The sequence below is a fragment of the Acomys russatus genome, chromosome 4 (genome assembly GCF_903995435.1).
Source record: "Acomys russatus chromosome 4, mAcoRus1.1, whole genome shotgun sequence".
NCBI lineage: Eukaryota > Metazoa > Chordata > Mammalia > Rodentia > Muridae > Acomys > Acomys russatus.
The window spans coordinates 5471422-5492397 of NC_067140.1; the positions used below are offsets into that span (position 1 = coordinate 5471422).

A 20976-nucleotide genomic window follows, 5' to 3' on the forward strand; every position below is an offset into this window, starting at 1 on the left:
TTTTCAAAGTATGTTCTGGAGTGAATGAACAGGGTTATCAGAGCAAAGGGACCTTTCAAGTCCAGGGTCAACGTAAGCAGGGCTACAACTAGTCTATCCCCCTGAAGAAGGGTGATCTTTACTAATCTTTCCTGATTGAGAAGGTTCTGGAGACAGGCAGCAGGTCAAAGAGCAACAGTAACAGAAGCACGTATAAAAGTGTCAGATATAGCCGGGCGTGGTGGCGCACGCCTTTAATCCCAGCACTCGGGAGGCAGAGGCAGGCGGATTGCGGTGAGTTCAAGGCCAGCCTGGTCTACAAAGTGAGTCCAGGATGGCCAAGGCTACACAGAGAAACCCTGTCTCGAAAAACCAAAAAAAAAAAAAAAAAAAAAAAAAGTGTCAGATATAAAGCGGGAAGAATGTGCAGAGCTGGTCCATGCCGAGAGGCTGTGCAGGCTGCAGGCGGAACCTATGCCTGGGGGGCCTGTGTGGGGCCCTTGGCTGGGGCTGGAGGTGCCTTTACTGGGGCCCAACCTTGGGCTCTGAAGTAGGAAACCAGCTGAGCGGGCACTTCTGCAAGCACAGTCTGTGCAAGGGTTTCCCGTGGCGCCTGCCAGGAGAAGAAAGACAAGGTCAGGGCGGGGGAGGGGGGGTGGGGGGGCTAAGTTTCCCAGACTTTGGTAAAAAGGCTTTATCTCAACCCCATTTCCATCGCATCTTTCTCAACTCACATTCTGAAATCGTCGGTAAGGTACAAACTGTACTATGTCGCGGGCAGCTGCTTCTCCTGCGCGTGTGCGAAGAGGGCCGCCATCAGCATCCAGCTGTTCCATGACCTCAAAGTCAGCACCACCCACACCCACAATGATCACCGACATGGGCAGCTTTGAGGCTTTCACCACAGCCTCAGACGTGGCCTCCACATCAGTCACAGCGCCGTCAGTCAAAAGCAACAGCACGAAGTATTGCTGGAGACAAGCCCATTCCTTTATTAAGGCAGGTCGTCTTTCCCAAGCCCCTCCCTGCAAACCGGATGCACACGACCCCTCACTGTACAGCCCTGGGCACCGCAGTGCCACTCCTAGCCACAGATCTTACCGAGGCTATCCTCTGCTGTGCAGCCTGCGCTGCAAACCTGGCCACGTGGTTGATTATGGGTGCAAAGTTGGTGGGGCCATAGAGACGAACTTGGGGCAGTGCCTGACGGTAGGCATCTACAATACCCTGGATACCTACAGAAAAAAGCAGACAATACTGCAGTTTTACAGATCTTAGACCTCATGAAATTAAGTTAGACCTAAAATCAGCCCACCTTAACACAGAAGCTTGGGAAACCTGGAAGTGTTTCACCTTTGTCACTCAGAACACAAGTCTATCCAACAAATAAAATTCAGGGGCAGACAAGATAGGACTTGCTATTAATAATATCGTGAATGAAACCCCAGATTAAGAGTTATTTTCTGAGCGGCAAAATAGTTTAGCATGTTTATCTCAGCACACGCAGCACCACACCCCTCCCCCCCCCTTCTTCTTGGGTTTTTCGAGACAGGGTTTCTCTGTGTAGCCTTGGCTGTCCTGGACTCACTTTGTAGACCAGGCTGACCTCGAACTCACAGCAATCCACCTGCCTCTGCCTCCAGAGTGCTAGGATTAAAGGTGTGCACCACCACAACCGGCTACCGCTATCTTTTTAAAAAAGATTATTCGTGTAAAATTCTGCCCTCATGTGAAAAGAGAACAAGAGATGTCATTATATGTGGTTGTGAGCTATCCTGTGGTTGCTGGGAATTGACCTCATGACCTTTGGAAGAATAGACAGTGTTCTTAACCTCTGAGCCATCTCTCCAGCCCCATGGGATCACTCTTAACAAAGCAACTAAGACCAGTGAGATGGCTTAGCAGGTAAAGATGCTTGGTACACAAGCCTGGCGACCTGAGTTCCAGCCACAGACTCGTATAAAGCTAGAGAGAGAGAACTGAGTCCACAAGGCAGAGTCCACCTGTCTCTGCCTCCCAAATGCTGGGGTTACAGGAGTGAACTGCCACATCTGGCCTGGGTATGAGTTTAAGGTTAGCCTACATGGTTCTAGGCCATCCCAGCCGGGTACACACAGAGACTCTTGTCTCAGTAAGGAAAAAGAAAGTTTGGCAGACTAAGAAGACACAATTTAGATTCAAATATATGTGTGTAATATATGTGGAGGTTTTAAAAAAAGGAGACTATGAGGGGACAGAAGAAGTCTCAAAGAGAGGGCCCCATAAGATAATGACAAGATAACGGAATATGTGACATGAAGTAGATCGTACTGTTTGGGGAAGGGGACCAGCAACAATATGGATGAGGGAGGTCTAGAGGTGCAGTGCAGTCCATGTCAGCTAGTGTGAGCTACAAGAACCTGACTCAAATGCAAAAAAGATCAGAATAAAATAATGTTAGCCACAAATTAATGACAGGAATAAGGGGCTGAGATACAGCTCGGTGGTAAATTAAGCTCCCTAGCACACACAAGGGCCTAGGTTCACTCCCCAGCAACACAGGATCTTTAAAAACAACAATGTCCTAGATTTTAGGAAACACACTTGAAGTACTCAGGGCAAAGGGCTGCGTGAGTGGCACCGGGCACAAGGCTGGTGGAGGACAGCCTAGTCCCTAGAACACTGTCAAACGCTTCGGGAACAAGGACTGAAAAAGCAAAAGTCAAGGTGGCGCAGTGGAGCACACATGTAGCCCCAGCACGCTGAGAGGCAGAGGCAGGTGGGTCTCTGTGAGTTCAAGGCCAGCCTGGTGTACAGAGAGAGTCTATGATAGCCAGGGCTACACCGAGAGACTCTGCCTTGGGGTGGAGTGGGGTTGGGTGGGGGAAATCAAAGCCAGTGATGGCTCTGTGGTTAAGGCAGTTGCACCAAGCCGACTACCTGAGTTCATCCTTCAGGACATGATAGAGGACTTCCAGAAAGTCATGGTGTAATGTGCACGCGCACACACACACACACACACACACACACACACACACACACACCACACAGTTGAGAGCACTGGCTGCTTTTCCAGAGGTCCAGAGTTTGGTTCCTGGCATCCACATGGCAGCTCACAAGTGTCTGCAACTCCAATTTCACAGGATTTGACACCCTCTCACAGACATACATGCAAGTAGAATAACAATGCAAATAAAATAAATATTAAAAAGAAAAATTCAAAATTGAGGCCAAATCCTTCTGTGTCTTGACACCCCTGTGCCTGAGGCGGAAAGGTTGCGTGGTGTTCAAGGCCAGCTTTGGTTAAATAGTGAGTTCTAGAATAGTCGGGGCAAGAGTGAGATCTTGTCTAAAACAATAAGGAGCTGGAGAAAAGTGGCTAAGAACCTGAACTGATCTTCCAGAGGACCTGAGATTGATTCCCAGCACGCACACCAGGTGGCTCCACTGCCTTCCGTAACTCGAGCTCCAGACCTGACACTTGTGGCCTCTGTGGACACCTGTACTCATAGTGACATGCCAACACACAGACAGACACATATGCAAATTAAAAAGGATAAAGTAAAAAGTAAATAAATCAGGAGTGGTGGGGGTGCACACCTTTAATCCCAGCACTCAGGAGGCAGAGACAGGTGGATCGCTGTAAATTCAAGGCCAGCCTGGTCTACAAATCCAGGACAGCCAAGGCTACACAGAGAAGCCCTGTCTCAAAAAACCAAAAAAATAAAATAAAAAGTCAGATAAGATCAGGTCAAAGTTTTCACTTTAACTTGGTGTCATGTGAAATGCTGGAAAGCCACAAATCTTGGGTCTTTACAGAAAAGCTTGGGAAGCGCACGCGCGCACGCGCGCGCGCGCGCACACACACACACACACACACACACACACACACACACTGCGCTGGGGATGTGAGAGTACTTATTCAATATGCATAAAGCTCTAGTTTCTATCCTTAGCACAGCAAGGTCAACGACAGCCCACCCAGCCCTTTCCATATTTTCAATTTTGAGACCAAGCTGCCTAGGCAAGCTTTGAACTTTTGCTTCCCTTGCCTCAGCCTCCTGAGTAGCTGGCCACCAGGCCCAGGAAATTATAGCTGTATTTTAAAACCAAAGCACACAGAGGTAAGTAACTTGCCCCAAGTCGTTTCAGTAATAAGATGAATTTAATTCCACCAGGCTAGCTCAAACTTCCATCCCACTGTACTGAGAGATAGGATCCTCCCTCCTAGTTGTCCATACCCACAAAAGCTCACTGCCCAGGTGTGGAGGTGCCTCACACTGGAGAGTAGGGGATTTACCTGCACAATATGGATTACTGGGATTGAAGTTCAGGGCAAACTCATGTGAGACCTGAGGGCAAGAAGACAATGAGTGAACCAGGTGTGCGGTACAAACCTCTAATATTAGCACAGAGGGAACCAAGACTAGAAGAGTGCAAGTTTAAACCCAGCCTGGCGGGGTGTGGTGGCGCACGCCTGTAATCCCAGCACTCGGGAGGCAGAGGCAGGCGGATCGCTGTGAGTTCGAGGCCAGTCTGGTCTATAAAAGTGAGTCCAGAACAGCCAAGGCTACACAGAAAAACCCTATCTAAAAAAAAAAGGGGGGGTGGGGTGGGGGGGCTGGAGAGATGGCTCAGAGGTTAAGAGCACTGGCTGCTCTTCCAGAGGTCCTGAGTTATATACCTAGCAACCACATGGTGGCCCACAACCATCTATAGTGAGATCTAGTGCCCTCTTCTGGTACACAGACATACATGCAGACAAAAACACTGTGTATATAAAAAATAAATAAGCCAGGCGTGGTGGCGCACGCCTTTAATCCCAGCACTCGGGAAGCAGAGGCAGGCGGATCGCTGTGAGTCTGGTCTACAAAGTGAGTCCAGGGTGGCCAAGGCTACACAGAGAAACCCTGTCTTGAAAAACCAAAAATAAATAAATAAATAAATCTTTAAAAAAGAAAAAGAAAAAAAATTAACTAAAACAAACAAACAAACAAACAAACAAACAAACAAACAAGCCTAGCCCGAGTTACATGGTGAGAGTTTTTCAGAAGCAAAGTAGGAAAAAAACAACAAACAAAAAAGGCTGGGCACAGTAGTGTACATTTTAATCCCAGCACAGAGGGACATTAGGATCTCTGTACACTTAGGCCAGCCTCAACACACAAAAAACAAGACCAGAAAAGAAAAAATTAGATTCTTCCTACCGTTTTCCCACTTTTAGCCTCTTTTTTTTTTTTTTAAATAATTTATTTATTTTTATTTTATATGCATTGGTGTTCTGCCTGCATGTATGTCTGTGGGTGTCAGATCTTGTAGTTACAGACAGTTCTGAGCTGCCATGTGGGTGCCGGTAATTGAACTCAGGACCTCTGGAAGAGCAGTCCATGCTTTTAGCCACTGGGCCATCTCTCCAGCCCCCCGCCCCCACTTTTAGCCTCTTGAATCCCCTGTTACACGTTCTCTTTCATGCCTACAAGAACAGGTCCCCTATCTCCCGTCTTCAAGCTGGGTGTCAAGCAATAGATAAATTCGCCTCTGGAATTAGGATTCTGATACCAAAAATGAAAATAGAGGGACGGAAGAAGAGGGCTTACCTGCCAATCAGGGGGTACTTGGGCCCCAAATCCAAATGCTGGAAACAGCTTGTCTCTGTGGGAGGACAATGGATTGTAAGAGCAGCAGTGAGGGGACTTGGAGGCTGAAAGGTGTATGGGGAACAGGAGTGGCCTGAGCCCAGGACTCACGAGTCGTAGTCTTGAACCACGCTGCCCACACTCCAGAGTGCTGTCAGATACTCGTTGACTCCTGTCGGGCTCAGATAATGCAGGGAGTCAGGGGAAGACGGGTCGCCATTGGAGCCAGTGAAGTCCACTCCCACCTGGGAAGAGACCAAGAACGGCGGTGAGGCTGCTTCAGTGTAAGGTCAAGGCCAGTTCACTTGCCCCCAGGAAGCCAACTTACAGTAAAGTTGATCTGGCAGCCTCCCATCACATAGTCTAGGAAGGAATACTCTGTCTCCACCTACAGAGGACAGCGGGGTTAGGCCAGCCTCGGTCAGCAGGGGCCTGCTAATGGAGCTGAGAGCCTGGGCCCCGCCCGTGGGCTACACCTTACCTGGCAGGTCCTGACACAGACAGTTCCAGAGTTCTTGTAGCTTTTCTTTTTCTGCTGCTTCTCAGGGTGGATACATTCAAACTCAGCCTGGTGGAAAGAAAAGTTAGAGTAGAGCGCTGCCGTTATCACCAGCTCAGGACCTAAGCTCTGCTCTCCACAGTTGATTCCGGGCAGCAGCCTTCTAGGCCCTGCTGAAGCTCTATGACCAGCGCTTACCGGGACTGCCTGCATTTGGGCCAAGGTGGTATGGAAGGTACCGATGAGGTCATGTGACCCGTCACTATCATAGTCTGAGCAGCGTACCTGAGGGAAGGTGTACATATGTATAAGCGAGACACGAGGCAGGCAATAGGTCTCGTCCCAGGAGCCGATCCCTTGATGCGTCCACTAAAGAGGTAAACGCCTCACCTGGATGGGTGTGCTGGGGTCCCCACCGCAGAAGTGCTGAAGAGAGACTGAGAAGCGCTTCCAGGTAGGGTTCAGGTTGTTCTTGACTACCTAAAGGCAAGGACAGTGAGCTCTGGCTTGGTTCCCACCGCCCCCTACCCACCAATGTCGGTCTCCCTCAGTTCCCAAGCTTGCTAATCACACACCCTGCAGGTTCTTTCCCACACCAACCAACCGACACCAGGAGCCACACCTCTGTTCTGTATGCCAGGTGCCACTGCCCATCACCCTGGCGGAAGAACTCCAAGAACGGATCAGATTTTCCTAGGAAGTCCTGCCGACGCCAAAGAGACCCCAGTTATAAGCCTCAGGAAGACAGCCATGGGGTCAGCCCTCTGTCCCCTTAACCCCTGGCTCCCCAAGGCCTCCTTCCAGACACACCTTCTTATCTAGGTTCCTAGCTTCCACCTCCACAGTCACCACACGACTGTCCTTTAACTCCTGGGCTGAGACCTAGGCAGACAGAGGAGACTTGTGAGTTACTGTGAATTACTGACTGCACAAACCGCTTCCCCGCCCACCGAGGCTTTGCTCCTTACTGTGATGGTTCCCCGCCCGGCAGGTTTCCCAGGCTTCAACATCAAGGGTAGAGTCAGCGTCTGGCTGGACACAATCTGGGGAAAGCAAAGAGGGAGAGGCGTGGGCACCTGTCTCACACAGGGCTGGGTCCTGCTTGACTAGCATGTTGAAGCTGCAGGGCTATTTGATAGTGCTCCTGACCCCTGACCATTCCTACCTGACCTAAGGAACACTCAGCTCCCCCTAGGAAGTCATCATCCCCCAGCTCTGGTGTCTTGTTGTCTATGTCGTAGATTCCAAACCGTAGCTTCTGGACGGTCTCAAAGTGGTACTCGATCTGCAGAGTCTTGGAGAACGCAGGGCTTGAGCAGTTCCGGACTCGCTCCGTCCTGCAAAGCTGTGGCAGGAGGTCACTAAGCATTAGATAGATGCAAACCCCCAACCACAAACACAATCCTACCCTCCTTCAATGAATCTAACCTTCATGGTCCACCTCACCTCAGCCCAGGCGCCCCCTCCCACATCCTGTAAAAGGACGCAGAGTGGGTCAGATTTGGAGCCGATGTCCTTATCAATGAGATGGTCACAGGAAACGGACAGCTGAACCAAGGTCACACAGCGGGCCATCTGGAGAAAAGAGAGCTGGGTCAGGACCAAGGCCCCTCGTCCATCTTTCACTGACTAGAGTTCCCAGCCTGGTACAGCTGTACGCCTCCACACTCCTGAACCTTAAGTGAGCTCAACGGCACAAGACATGGTGTGACAACAAACTGGCTGTGAATTACTCCTCACTCTGAAAGTGGCCTTAACCTCAGCAGCGCTGTCCAGACCTGGGCTCCAGCCTTACCCTCAAATGCAGCGGGTAATCAGTGTCACTCTCACTGCTTACTGCCTGCCCGAGGCCGGAAGTCCCCCGTATTTCAATCACTGCTCCCCAACAGCACCTTTTGATAACGATCCCCTGCAAACTCCTGGGTCTACACCTTGCCAGTTGGGATCCACTCCATTCATTATTCCTCTCATCTGTAATCAGCTGCTCAGGTCTACTCCTCACCACGTCCAGGTCATGACCTGCTCTAAGCCACTGTTTAGGTTGCCTAGAAACGGCAACAGTCGCTTCAGCTGCTCCCCTAACCTGTGCCATTCCCTACCTCCACTTCCCATCACCACCCAGCCACCAAATTTATCCTGGCAAAATATTCATGTTAGGCATGGTGGCACAGGAGCAGAAGCAGGGCTGCTGGCACTTGCAAGGCAGCCCGCCCTAGACAACACACAGAGCTCCAGTCCACCCACACTACAAAGAGAAACCTTGTCTCAAAAAGCAAACAAAGTGCATAGTGGCTCACATCTATAATTCCAGCTCTGGGAGAGCAAACAGAAGGAACACGAGTTCAGGGACAGCCTAGGTTACAGGAGAACCTGACTCAATAGCAAACAAAAGGGCTTGAGAGATGGTTCAGCGGTTAAAAGAACATTTAATTCTTGTAGAGGACCTGAGTTCAATTCCCAGCATCTACATTGGTTGGCTCATAATGGACCATACATTTAGTCCATAGACACATACACACTAATTAAAAACAAAAATAAGCCAGGCATGGTAGTGTACACCTTTAATCCCAGCCTCAGGGAGGCAGAGGCAGGAGGATCACTGTGAGTTTGAGGCCACCTTGGTCTACAAAGTCCAGGACAGCCAAGGCCACACAGGGAAACCCTGATGATGATGATGATGATGATAACAATAATAATAAAGTTAGCAGCAACAACCAAACCTCCTGATGTCACACTCTGAACCATCATCTGTAGAAAATACACAAGCTGTATGGTCTGATGTACGATCTGAAAGATGCAACTATCTCCGGTCGGTTCGCTTGTACGCTCACTCTGGCCGCTGCCGTTCCTTAAGCCCACTGGGTTCCTATTTGGAAGCCCTGCCGTTGAGGGGTGCTCTGTGTTTTTATCACCACCTGACTGTTGGCTCGCCTCTAAGGACATTTTTTCATCATCACATCTGTCTATATGGGTAAAGCCTTGTCTGCCACTCTTAAGATTTCAACTCTACCACCACAGACTCCATTGCTGCTTTCACACCAGTATCTACACATACTTTATACAATCAGTCTCTAGCACTAGGATGAAAACTGTGTGTGAAGGAGAGTTCATCTGTTTGTGAACTGCTCCACCCAACCACCCAGATATGCATGGTCCATGAAACCTGAAAGGCCAGCCCCAGCCCCAGCTCTCAGACTGACCGGCCTCTTGTCTCAAATTCAAGCAGCAGCGAACCTCTCCGACGCACAAACATCATCACATTGCATGAATCACCATAATGCCTACAATATCCTTCCTCCTACAACCCAGAAGGACTCCCAGGCAACACACACCACCTACATCAAATGTACAGAGATTCCTTGCTTGGCCATGCTTCAGGGGCCCAGCTTCCTAGCAGTACTTCCTGGGATGTTTCTAGACTCAAGATCCCCTATTATTAAGCCTCAGTCAAGCCCTTTTCCTCCTAGCCTGCAGCATCTCACTTTGGTCCCTAGGTCTGTTTGTAGAGCCTTGTGCACGCCAGACAAGCAGCCGTGACTGAGCCTCATGCCCAGCTTGGTCTCCTACCCACGATCTTCTTAAGTCAGTCACCCACAGCACTTGAGCCCCTGTTCCAATGAGTGATAAAAACCCTACTACTCTCCACTGGCGGAAGCCTGTGGTCAAACCAAGCCAAACGTGTGGAGTCCCACTTCGACCCTGGAGGCCTCCTGCTTCCCAAGGCTCCATATTCCATCTGGCCGTGAGAGGCCAGAATTTGGAAACAGTCCACAACCACAACTCAACTCTGATGGGCAGGCAGCGTTCTGAGATTGCTGCTACGACACGCCGGTAGACCTCCAACCGTCCCAACGACACCCTTAGAGGTTCAAGAGAGCACAGCCAAATTCTGCAAAATCATAATCAGGATTCCGTGTTTGTCACCTCATGTTCTCTGAGGCAGTTTGCCACTCACTTCACTGTTGCTTTAACAACAAAGAGACTCCCTACACGCGCGCGCGCGCACACACACACACACACACACACACACACACACACACAGCCAAAACTCAAGGTAGCTTGAAGGTACATCAGCTAGGCGGGGCTGGGCTCACACACAAAGGAATGAGGTATCCAAATTGTTACTCAGGCATCTGAATGGACGCATACCGTGACATACACGGGAAAGCAGAAGCAAGTCAGCGCTGCTTTAGGGGTGCTGTAGAAGTGAGATAAAAGCAAGAGGTTCATATGTCCCATACTCTGCCCCACCTCATTATATTTTGAGATAGGGTCTCATGTAACCCAGGCTGGCCTCAAATTCATTTTGCAGATGAGGATGAACTTAATTTCTGGATCCTCCTACCTCTCTCCCTTCTGTGTGCTGGGATTATAAACATGCGTCATCATGCCTAGGTTACTGTAATCCATACGCTCCTGTAGTTTTCGGTATTATACATTTGAAGGGTCTCGTTAGCCCAGCCCAATCAACACTTTATGTGTGACTATTCTAAGCCCAATACTTCTATTCTACTCACGAGCCTCCAAGCCTTCACACCCGTCCTCACAGGTCCCCTCCTCACTGCTGCCTCACCTAACCAACTTCTGCAATCTCTAATAAAAATCCTACATAAGAGAAGGTCCCCAGAATTGAGTAGTGATGTGATGTAATTAACTCTGCACTCTCTAGCTCAAATTATAGATAAGGTTTGTGTGTGTCTGTGTGTGTGTGTGTGTGTGTGTGTGTGTTTTGGAGACAGGGTTTCTCTGTGTAGCCTTGGCTGTTCTGGACACGCTTCATAGGCTAAACTGGCCTCGAACTCACAGCAATCCTCCTGCCTCTGCCTTGTCCAGTTCGGGGATACGCACTTTTTTTTTTTTAAGTCTACCTTCCCTGGCTCCTACCGTTAGGATAGGTAAATGTGAGAATCAATATCCTTTATAGCAATGTCTTGTCATCCACAGCTCTTGATTTGACATGATTCCGTCTATGAAGTCTTCGCCAGTAGGATTTTACTGTCCTGGATAACTGGAATGGTTTTCCAATCAGTCTTTTTGTGACTACACAGCCATTTCTGTGTTTATTAGCTAAATGAAAACTAACTAGTTCATGTCATTTCTGTTTAAAACTCTGTGATAGCTTCCCAATAAATCCAATATAAAACCCTGAGTGTGTGATTAAATTAAAAGAAAAAAATCCTAAGTCTGAGAGCTGTAGAGATGGTTCTGTGTTTTCAGGGGACCAGAGTTCCGCTCCAAGCACCCACATCAGGTAGTTCATACACAGGCACCTGCGACTGCAGCCCCAAGAAACGCATCTTCTGGCATGCATGGGCACTTTAATCATATGCACAAACCCACAGACAGACATACACAACTGCACATAATTAAAAAACAAAACACAACAAACAAAACACCAAAGTTCTGTGGCTGGCAAGATAGTTTAGTGGGTAAAGGTGCTTGCCATCACATCTGAAATTGATTCGTGGTACCCACAGTGGAGAGAGACCTGCAAATTATCTTCTGATGTTTACATGAATTCCATGACACACACCTCTCATCAATACCCCCAACACTGAATATAATTTTTAAAAATTTCAATCTCATCCAGTCCATAGTTCTTATGATGGCCTATAAAATCTAACCCATGTGTAAATAGTCATCTACCCACCCAAGTGGGTTCCAACCAGGCTGTCCTTTCTCACCCACAGAACAAAATCATCAACTCCACTCTCCATCTCAGGGCGTTTCTACCATATGCCTTCTCCCATGGACACACCACGGACAGCAAGCTATGCAAGAGCAGGAACCATGTCCAGTTTGTATCTCTGGCACCTAGTTATAATAGACACTCAGTAAATATCAGTGAATTAATGCTGAAATTGCCACAGCAGAAATCTGTTTCTCCCTCCTCTTCCATTTAAGTATTATCTTTCTGTATGCCCAGTATTAGCATTCAGTGCACAAGGCTGGTACTCATATCTCTTTGATGAACTAATTGATACCCATAAGTTCAGGCCTTTTTCATTTGAACTAATGTACAACAATCACCGTTCCTTATCCTGTTTTTAACTGAGATGTGAAACTTTTAAGGTGGAGATGTAGCTTAGTGCTTGCCTAGTGTATACATGGGCCTGAGGTTCAACCTCCAACACTAAAAATAAACTAAAACAAAAACCAAACAAGTCCCAGCACAAAGGGAGGCAGAGGCAGGAGGATCTCTGTGAGATCAAGGCCAGCCTGGTCTACAAAGTGAGTCCAGGACAGCCAAGGCTACACAGAGAAACCCTGTCTGGAAAAACAAAAAGCAAAACCAACAAAAACAAACTATGAGAATTGATTTAAACAGGCAAAAAGATTCAAAGATACTTCACGAAACATGAATAAGAAATAAGTTAATGAAACGATCCATAGCATAAGTGACTACAGAAATGAGAAACAAAACTATTACGAGATAGTTAATAAACCCACCAGTGGCGAAACACAGGGCCAACAAGGCCAAATGTTGGCAAAGGATCTAAGATTCCTAAGAAGTGGTAAAACCTTGAAAAACAGCCTGGCAAGGTCATCAGAAAGCCAAATGTATGCCTAGGCATGTGTAATTCCGCCGGCAGATTTTAATCTAAACGAAATGAAAACATTATGTCCACCAAGCTTTTTAAAGAATGCTCACAGCTGTTGTGTTTAACTAAAGCCTAAAACTTGAAATGTTCCCAGTGTCCATCAACAGGAGGATGGACAGCTATGTGCATGGAAAATCGACCAGAATAAAGCAGACTAATACCTGAAATCTGCACAAATCTGTAGGATAAAATGCATTGGTTCTATTTATTAGTTTTAGAATAGGCAAAATTAATCTCTGGTGTCCTTACTCTCCCCAGGGAGAAGTAGGTATTGACAGAGGAAGGGTAAATTCTTTACCATAGTAGAACCTTTAAGTCACAGAGGGTCTGTCCCCCCTTAATTCCACTGTGCACAAAGTAACCAATAAGGCTCAGTGAGAGGCTACTTAACGTGGCCTGGCTCCTATTCTAAATGTCAGGGTTTCCTTGCAACCATGGTTTCCTATTTTTGTATTTTTCTTCTCACAGATCTGCCCTCTTTCTTACTGGAATCTTACTATGTTGGGGGGGGGGAGGAGAAGCTGGATAATGTGGGAGTCATGTCTACTACCCCAGCATTTGAGGGGTGGAGGCTGCAGGAGCAGGAGCGCATGGCCAGCTTGGGCTGGTGCTAAGGACCAAACTCGGAGCCTTGCACATGCTGCACAAATGCGCTCATCTGAGTGACCTCCTCAGCCCCTGCCCTGCCATGACTTACGGAGTAGCACCTGCTGACCTGAATGACCAATTCTCCTTCATCTCAAGTTCTGGCATCACAGCTGAAAACCACCATACTGAACCATTGCTACAGTTTCCTACTTTTTGAGATAATTTTAAGGTGCCAGTAATCTATGGGATTATTAATTCTTCAAGTCTTCTTTAAAATCTACTTCTAACTCTTATTACACCTAACAACCAAATGCCACTGGTTTGCCAGCGCCTTTTTGGGTGAGTTAGGCTGGCCTCACAGTCACTGTCCTGCTGTAGGCTTCAGAGTCCTGGGATTACAGCCTTTGCCCCCTTGTCTTGTCAACAGCGAGACTCATTTTTTTCACATAGTGGGATCATCACATAGGCTGCCATTTCAACTGCTTTAAATATCAGTGAGGTCAATCAGTTAAGAGAAAATCAGAAGTTTTATCATTTGAGAGGTCTGGCTTATGAGTACTATATCCTTGTGTATAGAATTTCTGTTAATTATAGGATAAAGCCAAGGATCTCAGAAACTATTCAGATCTAGACCTGGACCTAGTCCACTTGGGACTAGTACAAAATTGCAGATGGAAACATCTAGAAGGTAAGCTCCAACCTTTTCTACTTTGTTCATGATCCCTGGTGTGTGTGTGCGCGTGCGTGTGCGCGCGCACGGTTCCCTTCTAATTTCCTCTATCGCCAACCTCGGAGCTTTCTAAGGCAGATTACAATTATATATCCGCCCCCCTCCCCCTTAAAGCAGAGACTCACATTTGGGCATGGTAGTGAATGCCTGCAGCTTCAGCTGAGGCAGGAATATTGGAGGTCTGACTCAACTTCAAAACAGATGGAAACCTCCATCTCCTCACCTTAATTTGCAACATAAATAAAATGGGATTGAGTGGTTGTCTAGCCCACATTCTGTGGCTCCAGGCGGAGGAAGAGTGGGGTTTGGCTGTGGCCACACATGGTAAAATGACGACTAGAACACAAATATATGTACTCCTAAATTCTCCTTAGAACTTTTTTGAGACAGGATCTCACCATGTGGTCCTGGCTGGTCTGCCTCTGCCTCCCAAGGGCCTAGAACTTCCTGGATTATAAACTCTTTTCTCTCCCAGGGGGAAAAAACCCGGCTTTAATATTCCTTATCAATCTGATAGAGCAGACATAAGTATGGACTTCCCGACGATGAACAGGCTCCAAACACTGTTCTTACTTCCGGCTAGCCATCAAATGCTAATGTACCAGATGGTGTCCTTCCTATACAATTTGGGCAAAATGATTAAGCCTGAGATATCCCCTGCTGTTAGGGGACTCTGATTTTCTCTGATCTAGCTCTGAAGATTAATGTAAATGTGTGCAAGGCTCTTAGGTACTTAAGACCTGAGCTGGGATCCTCAGTCCATTAACCATCCACCATCTTTCAAGCCTCACATATGCTACCTTTCCAGGCTCCCCCACCCCCACCCCACCCCCGCCTCGGGCAGCACTCAACTTCTGTGGAGGTGGCATAGTTAACCTACAATGGACACTTGGGTTTTTTCCGTGTTTCTCCACTTCCTCGCCTTTTTGCAGCAGGGTCTCATGTAGTCTGCCCGCAATGGCCTCCATCTTGTAAGAAAGCCAAAGTTGTTGCTTGTTTTTCTGCCTGTACCTCCCAAATATTTGAGTATAGGTCACACACTAAGCTAGTACATTCCTAACTACACCAGACTTGTGAAAAGCTGGCATCACTGTACTAGACCAAACTTCTAAGAATCTAAAGGATTATGTGAGCAGGTGGCCTTGGTAAGTTTAAGGAAAGATTAAATGCTGCCAGCCCTCCTGGTTTTCCCTGGGAAAGGTTACCAGCATACTACTGTTGATAGAATTCTTTGCTAATAGAAAAATTATGCGCCCTTTACTTTTTATGACATTTGTTTCCCGGCATTAGCAGGCTCTAACTGCTCCTCATAAACCCAAGAAGAGATTTATCTTTTCCCTCCTGGGTTCAGGTGCATCCAGCTCAGTGCCAGATGGTATACAACTCTCTTATCGGTCCTTCAAGCTCAGGAGTCCCTCTCTCCCTTTATCTAGTCAAAGTCAGGGTACAGAAGGAGCAGAAGCCACAAGCAGGCCTGCCTCTGGGTAGCAGCATCCCTCCTTCAGACAACTCAGTCATGCTCACACCTGCTGTTGCCTACCTTGCCAAGGTGGACCAGCTCACAGATGTCGGATTGAGTCTTGGGGGCCAGTCAGGAAATCCTCCAGAGGCTCCCAATTGAAGCACCACCAACCAGTGAATAGCCCTTCCCCATAAAACCGGAAAAGACCACGCTCACCAGTACCACTTTTCTTCCCTTCTCATTTCCGCAAGGGATACGGAGAACACAGTTCTGCTTTCTTACCCTCGCAATCTCTCTCTAACCTCAGCATTCTCCATATTTAAACCAGCAGCTCCAAAGACATTTCTCATAGGTCACAAACTGAACCAAATAATTTCCTTCTTGAGATTGTAGAGCAGGCTAGCCTATTACTCTAGGCGCTCCTTGCCTCCACTTTCCAAGTGCTCTTATTAAAGGTATTGCCCCAGCATGACCAAGTCCAAGGTCTTATTATAAAGTGACATTCTTTATTCATACATGACTCAGGACTAGTAAATGCATGCTCATAAATTAAAACTTTAAACAAGGAAATTTATTTAGGGCCATGTACTTCTAAGAAGCCTAGGTGCCACACAGAATCTGGCAATACTACAGAGCGTAAAGTGTGCACACTGGGAATCTCAAACACAGCAGCTTCCCACTTTGTGGGAATGGCTAGAAGTCTGAAAGCTACTCATCCAACTCCAGTACTCCTGAAGGCTGTGCCCGAGTCTCCGTACAAGGCCTAGACCAGAGAGCGAGCTGCATGTGGAGGGAAGCTGGGAGTTCCTCTCCACCCAGACACTCAACACATCCTATGTCTGCCCATTTCCTGAGTCCCAGCTCTGATCAGTACCCCTGAGGACGAGCTGGCGGGTAGTGCTTTTGTTTCTCCATGCTTACTTGGAGTTGGGGAACTAGAATCAAGGAGGCTCTTCCCTAGTAGATTGGGAATCCATCATATGACCACTGTTAGTGACCTTCTGCCCTATCCGAGTCCCCTCAGATGATGGAGAAGCAGGTAACACTTGCTACCTATCAAGCATTTGGGCACCCATGAAAATTCTATTTGCAGCTGTAGAGATTCACATCTCATACCTGGAAACCCAACACTGGGGAAGATAACTGTTTTCAAGGCCAGCCTGGGCCACAGTGATTTTAAACAATTAGTACTAATAATAGAACCTCAGGCAAGTGAGTCTCCTTTACTTTGCTTAGACTTCCCTATCAATAAAATGAGAGTGAGTGGGTGTGGTGGGCCATGCCTTTGATTCCAGCACTTGAGAGACAGAAGCAGGTGGATCTTCATGAGTTCGAGGCCAGCCTGGTCTACAAAGTGAGTCCAGGACAGCCAGGGCAATTACACAGGGAAAGCCTGTCCCAAACACACAGACACAGAGACTGATAGTAGTGATGGCAACTCTGGGGGTTATGGTCACCCTTAGTTTGGTGGGATGCCTAGTACCTGTTAACTCTTCTTCATTAGTCCTCACAAGCGAATAAACGTGCTTTCAGGTGTTGGTGTAGCGCCATGCCTGCTTCTTGTCCTCATGCAACACTTAGGACTTAAATGGCACGCTAGGGACACGGTATGACAGAAGATAATGACCATTCTCTCTTCTGAGTGGAAATGTGGGGCTTTTATTCTACCACATGAAAAAGAGAGGAGAGGTCAACAAAGTGGCCAAGTCATAAGCACTTAAGTGCCATGTATTTAGCATCTCTTCAGGGCCCAAACTCGCTGGGATCACAAAACCATAGACACCGCTGTCTAGGATAATCTGAATCCTCTTTTAAACTTTTTGTTTTGTTTTTCAAAACAATTTCTCTGTGTAGCCTTGGCTGATCTAGACTTAACTTTGTAGACCAGGCTGTCCTCAAACTCACACCAATCCATCTGCCTGTGATTCCTGAGTGCTGGGATTAAAGGTGTGCGCCACCACACCCGGCTCTGAATCATCTTTTACAGAACAGACACCAAAGGATACATTAGCCATGGGTCACAAGAACAGATGAAACCGGGCTGGAGAGATGGCTCAGTGGATAAGAGCACTGGCTGCTCTCCCAGAGGTCCTGAGTTCAAGTCCCAGCAACCACATGGTGGCTCACAGCCATCTATAACGTGATCTAATGAATGCCCTCTTCTGCAGAGAAACCACTCATATACAATTTAAAAAAAAAAAAAAAATGATGAAACCAAAGGGGATTTCTCTGTCCCCTTCTGTCACTAGCTCACATCCTATAGTCTAATCCAATCTTAGATCTAGATAGTCACTAAGCTGGTCCCCTATGCTATCACGTGACCTCCTCTCCATGGCTTATATACATTAGCTGGCCTTATACACAGATGCAAAAATGTCTACTTCCACCACTACATACGTCCTTATCACTGGGACAGGAGTGGAGGACTTGCTGGACACACAGGATTTCACAAAAGGCGTAATTTTTAAACAACACTAGTAGTATGTGTAGGTAAAATTAATCTCAGAAAGTGACTTAGAGCAGCTGCCTTCAACAGTAGTCTTTTCTGCTTACAACCCCGCCTGTTAGTATATACCTACTAGATGCCTGGTATGTGTGGGGTGTACGAGGTAATGCCAGACCATCTTCCTGAGCATCACCAGGACAAAGACACTGCCAAAAATCATCACCTCTCCAACGTGCATTCAAGTTGACAAGCACAGCAGATCAGAGGCCTCTTTGTTCATAATGCATGTTTCCTCACTCCTCACTGGAATTCACTTGGTTGGAATATGTGGAGGATTTTAAGAATTATCCCCAAACTTCTGTCTAGACGACTAATAAAATTCCAACAAGGAACTACAGCGTAGCCACAAACTGTTTTCACGGATGTTAACTGTCTTTATGCGCTGGCCAGGAAAACTTTTACTCAGATCCTGTAGTATGTTCAGTTCCAACTATAACTAAGCATTTATGTGTATGATTTAGTAATCTAATCTCGTAGGAAACAGGCATTATAAGCTGGGCACAGTGGCACATGCCTGTAATCCTAACAGAGGCAGGCGGATCTCTGAGTTTGAGGCCAGCCTGGTCTACAAAGTGAGTCCAGGCCAGCTAAGACTACACAGAGAAACCGTTTTGAAAAACAAAACAAGGGGCTGGAGAGATGGTTCAGAGGTTAAGAGCACTAGCTGCTCTTTCAGCAGACCTGGGTTCAATTCCCAGCACCTATATGGCAGCTCACAACTGTCTTGTCTTTAACTCCAGTTCCAGGGTATGATACCCTCACAGGCATAAATGCAGGCAAAATACCCGCACACACACAAAATGAAGAAAGCATTTATATAAAAAAACAAAAACACCAGGGATTTTTCTTCCTACCATTAAAGTCCTCTTGTGCTCAGCACACAAGATTGCCCCAAAATTTATTAGTATGGCATATAGGTATGGCTGAGCTAGTTACATGAAAATATAACTGTATGAAGGCCAACAGAGAAGTTGAGTTCCACCACAGAAGTAAATTGCTGTGTATACTGTAGTGACTAGCCACATAAGTCTATAGCCAAGGGGAATGGCTGGTCTCACAAACAGTTCACCCGGCCAAAGACTCAACATTTGCAAGCTTACTTCTGGAGCACAGGGGAGGGAGGCCTACCTCAAAGGTAGAGGAAATTAGCAGTAGCAAAGGTTAGTATGTTTGGGACTACTTAAGCAGCTCGATTCCTTCATCCTTTTCTTCTCCACCTTAAGACAAGGAGTCTCACTATGTAGCCCTGACTTAGCCTGGAAGTTACCAGGTAGGCCAGGCTGATCCAGGGTGCTGGGTTCAGAAGGATGTGCCACAGTGACCAGCCTTTCTTACGTGTGAAACATTTAGCAGCTAGTGTGTAGCAGCACAATATGGCTACTGTTTGGAACGAGTCCCCTGTAACTATCCTGAGTAATCAAAGCTTTAAGTTGCTCGACTTCTACTTCAGGAGTTTGTATTCTACTGAGACTCACTGCCCTGGTTTCTAGCAGACTTGACTATGTGGGAAGGCAAAAGGAGAAAACTGGTGGTGGCAGAAGAGACAAACATCACAGAGCCCACAGAAACTCCTGGGATGAGTCAGGCTGCTGCTAACATCTGAACTTATTATGTTCTTCCTCCTTCCAAAATGAAATAGTGGGCTGTCAGGTCAGAGAGAGGGACTCAGAAATAATTGTTCCCAAGGCCACACTCTAGATGTCTGACACAGGGTGCCAGTATCAATATTCTATACCATTCACCATTCCTCTACAACTATTCAGTGACTTTCATGTCCCAACTGTTAACATTCATTGGAGGAAGGCCCCTGGAGCTAAACAGAAATCAAAGAACATGGTTAATGAGATTTTTTTCTCCTCCTCCAATACATAACCTCAGTGCTTTTGAAGTGTTGTCCTGTATGTACTTGGGGCTGGAATGTTCACCTCAGGGTCATTTCTCCTCAACTCTTCAGTAGCAGGTAGTTATGTAGAAAAGACAGTACCCTGCACTGGTTGCTTACAGATACTTATGTTGATCCAGAAAAGGAGCCATACTTAATTTAAGGATGCTTGCCATCCTCAGACACAAAGTAGCTCAAAAGACCATGAGTAAGTCCTCCTGAATAAAACACTAAGAATCAGCACCTACTAGGAGATAAACCTGCTTATGTTACTGGACACAAGGCTTTTTCGAACTGTCCATCTTGCAAATGTGCTACCACAGTACTCTTCAAACTATTTTACAGTAAGTCTTCAAAACCTAGTAGATTTTATACCAAAAATATACAATTTTTAAATGGTCCTACCATATTCCCACTTAAAAAAAAAAGGTCTACTTTGGGGAGAACGGTTGTGGATATACATAAATGTTATGCTTTCGTGTGTACAGTGCTAGAACAGAAAACATCAGATTATGGAAGTGATCCCTCCTGAGACCACCCCTTTCAGGTGGTAGGGATATGTTTATATGGGTCGAGAGGGTGAGAGCAACTGATCCCACTCATTTTGAAAATGCTTACTCAACACTTGTCAGTTTTTAAAAGACTCAGAGAAGGTGGCCTGTGTCTGTTGTCCACTTATTTCAAAAGCCGAGGTGCAAAGAATGACTGACCCTAGTTCTAAGTTAGCCCGGGCAATATAAGACCCTAGTACTGTAATAAAATCATTCAATTGCTATTTGTAATTACTCCTTAGTCTAAGCTCTTCTAAAGGTGGACATGCAGCTCAGTGGTAGGCTGCCTGCTCAGACTTTCTAAATAGGACACTCAAAAACAAACTAGACTTTCACTTGATAAAATTACAAGTATTTTACGAGAATCTGGTTGTATGAAACAGTCTACTAATTCTAGCAACCCATCCTTTGAAAAAGACAAACAAAAAACCCCAGCAAGCTATGATAACTTTGTTTGTTGAACCAATGTGAAAGGGACAACCCCAGAACAGCGATGTCACAAAGCAGCAGTTGTTTCTGCCCCCCTTCCTTCCCCACCTTAACCCCACCACACAGGAGCACA

General features: G+C 46.8%; 1 protein-coding gene across 7 annotated transcripts in view; it reads right to left on the bottom strand.

Annotated features, from left to right (window-relative positions):
• Positions 1-380: 380 nt before the first annotated feature.
• The window catches only part of Cpne1 (copine 1), a 41421-nt gene continuing 20825 nt past the window's right edge, over positions 381-20976 (bottom strand). For 6 of the 7 annotated variants that reach the window (XM_051143623.1, XM_051143619.1, XM_051143618.1 and 3 more), the window contains 15 exons: positions 7540-7668; positions 7259-7438; positions 7062-7136; positions 6904-6975; positions 6716-6796; positions 6484-6573; positions 6292-6378; positions 6076-6162; positions 5923-5982; positions 5706-5839; positions 5556-5610; positions 4259-4310; positions 1081-1214; positions 714-950; positions 381-592 (listed from right to left, as the gene is read on the bottom strand). In XM_051143623.1, coding sequence (XP_050999580.1) covers positions 452-592; positions 714-950; positions 1081-1214; positions 4259-4310; positions 5556-5610; positions 5706-5839; positions 5923-5982; positions 6076-6162; positions 6292-6378; positions 6484-6573; positions 6716-6796; positions 6904-6975; positions 7062-7136; positions 7259-7438; positions 7540-7668 — 1614 coding nt within the window. In that variant the 3' untranslated portion in view covers positions 381-451. Of the gene's footprint in view, positions 593-713; positions 951-1080; positions 1215-4258; positions 4311-5555; positions 5611-5705; positions 5840-5922; positions 5983-6075; positions 6163-6291; positions 6379-6483; positions 6574-6715; positions 6797-6903; positions 6976-7061; positions 7137-7258; positions 7439-7539; positions 7669-20976 lie in introns of those variants that run through there. The other variant, XR_007830495.1, reaches the window with a different exon arrangement.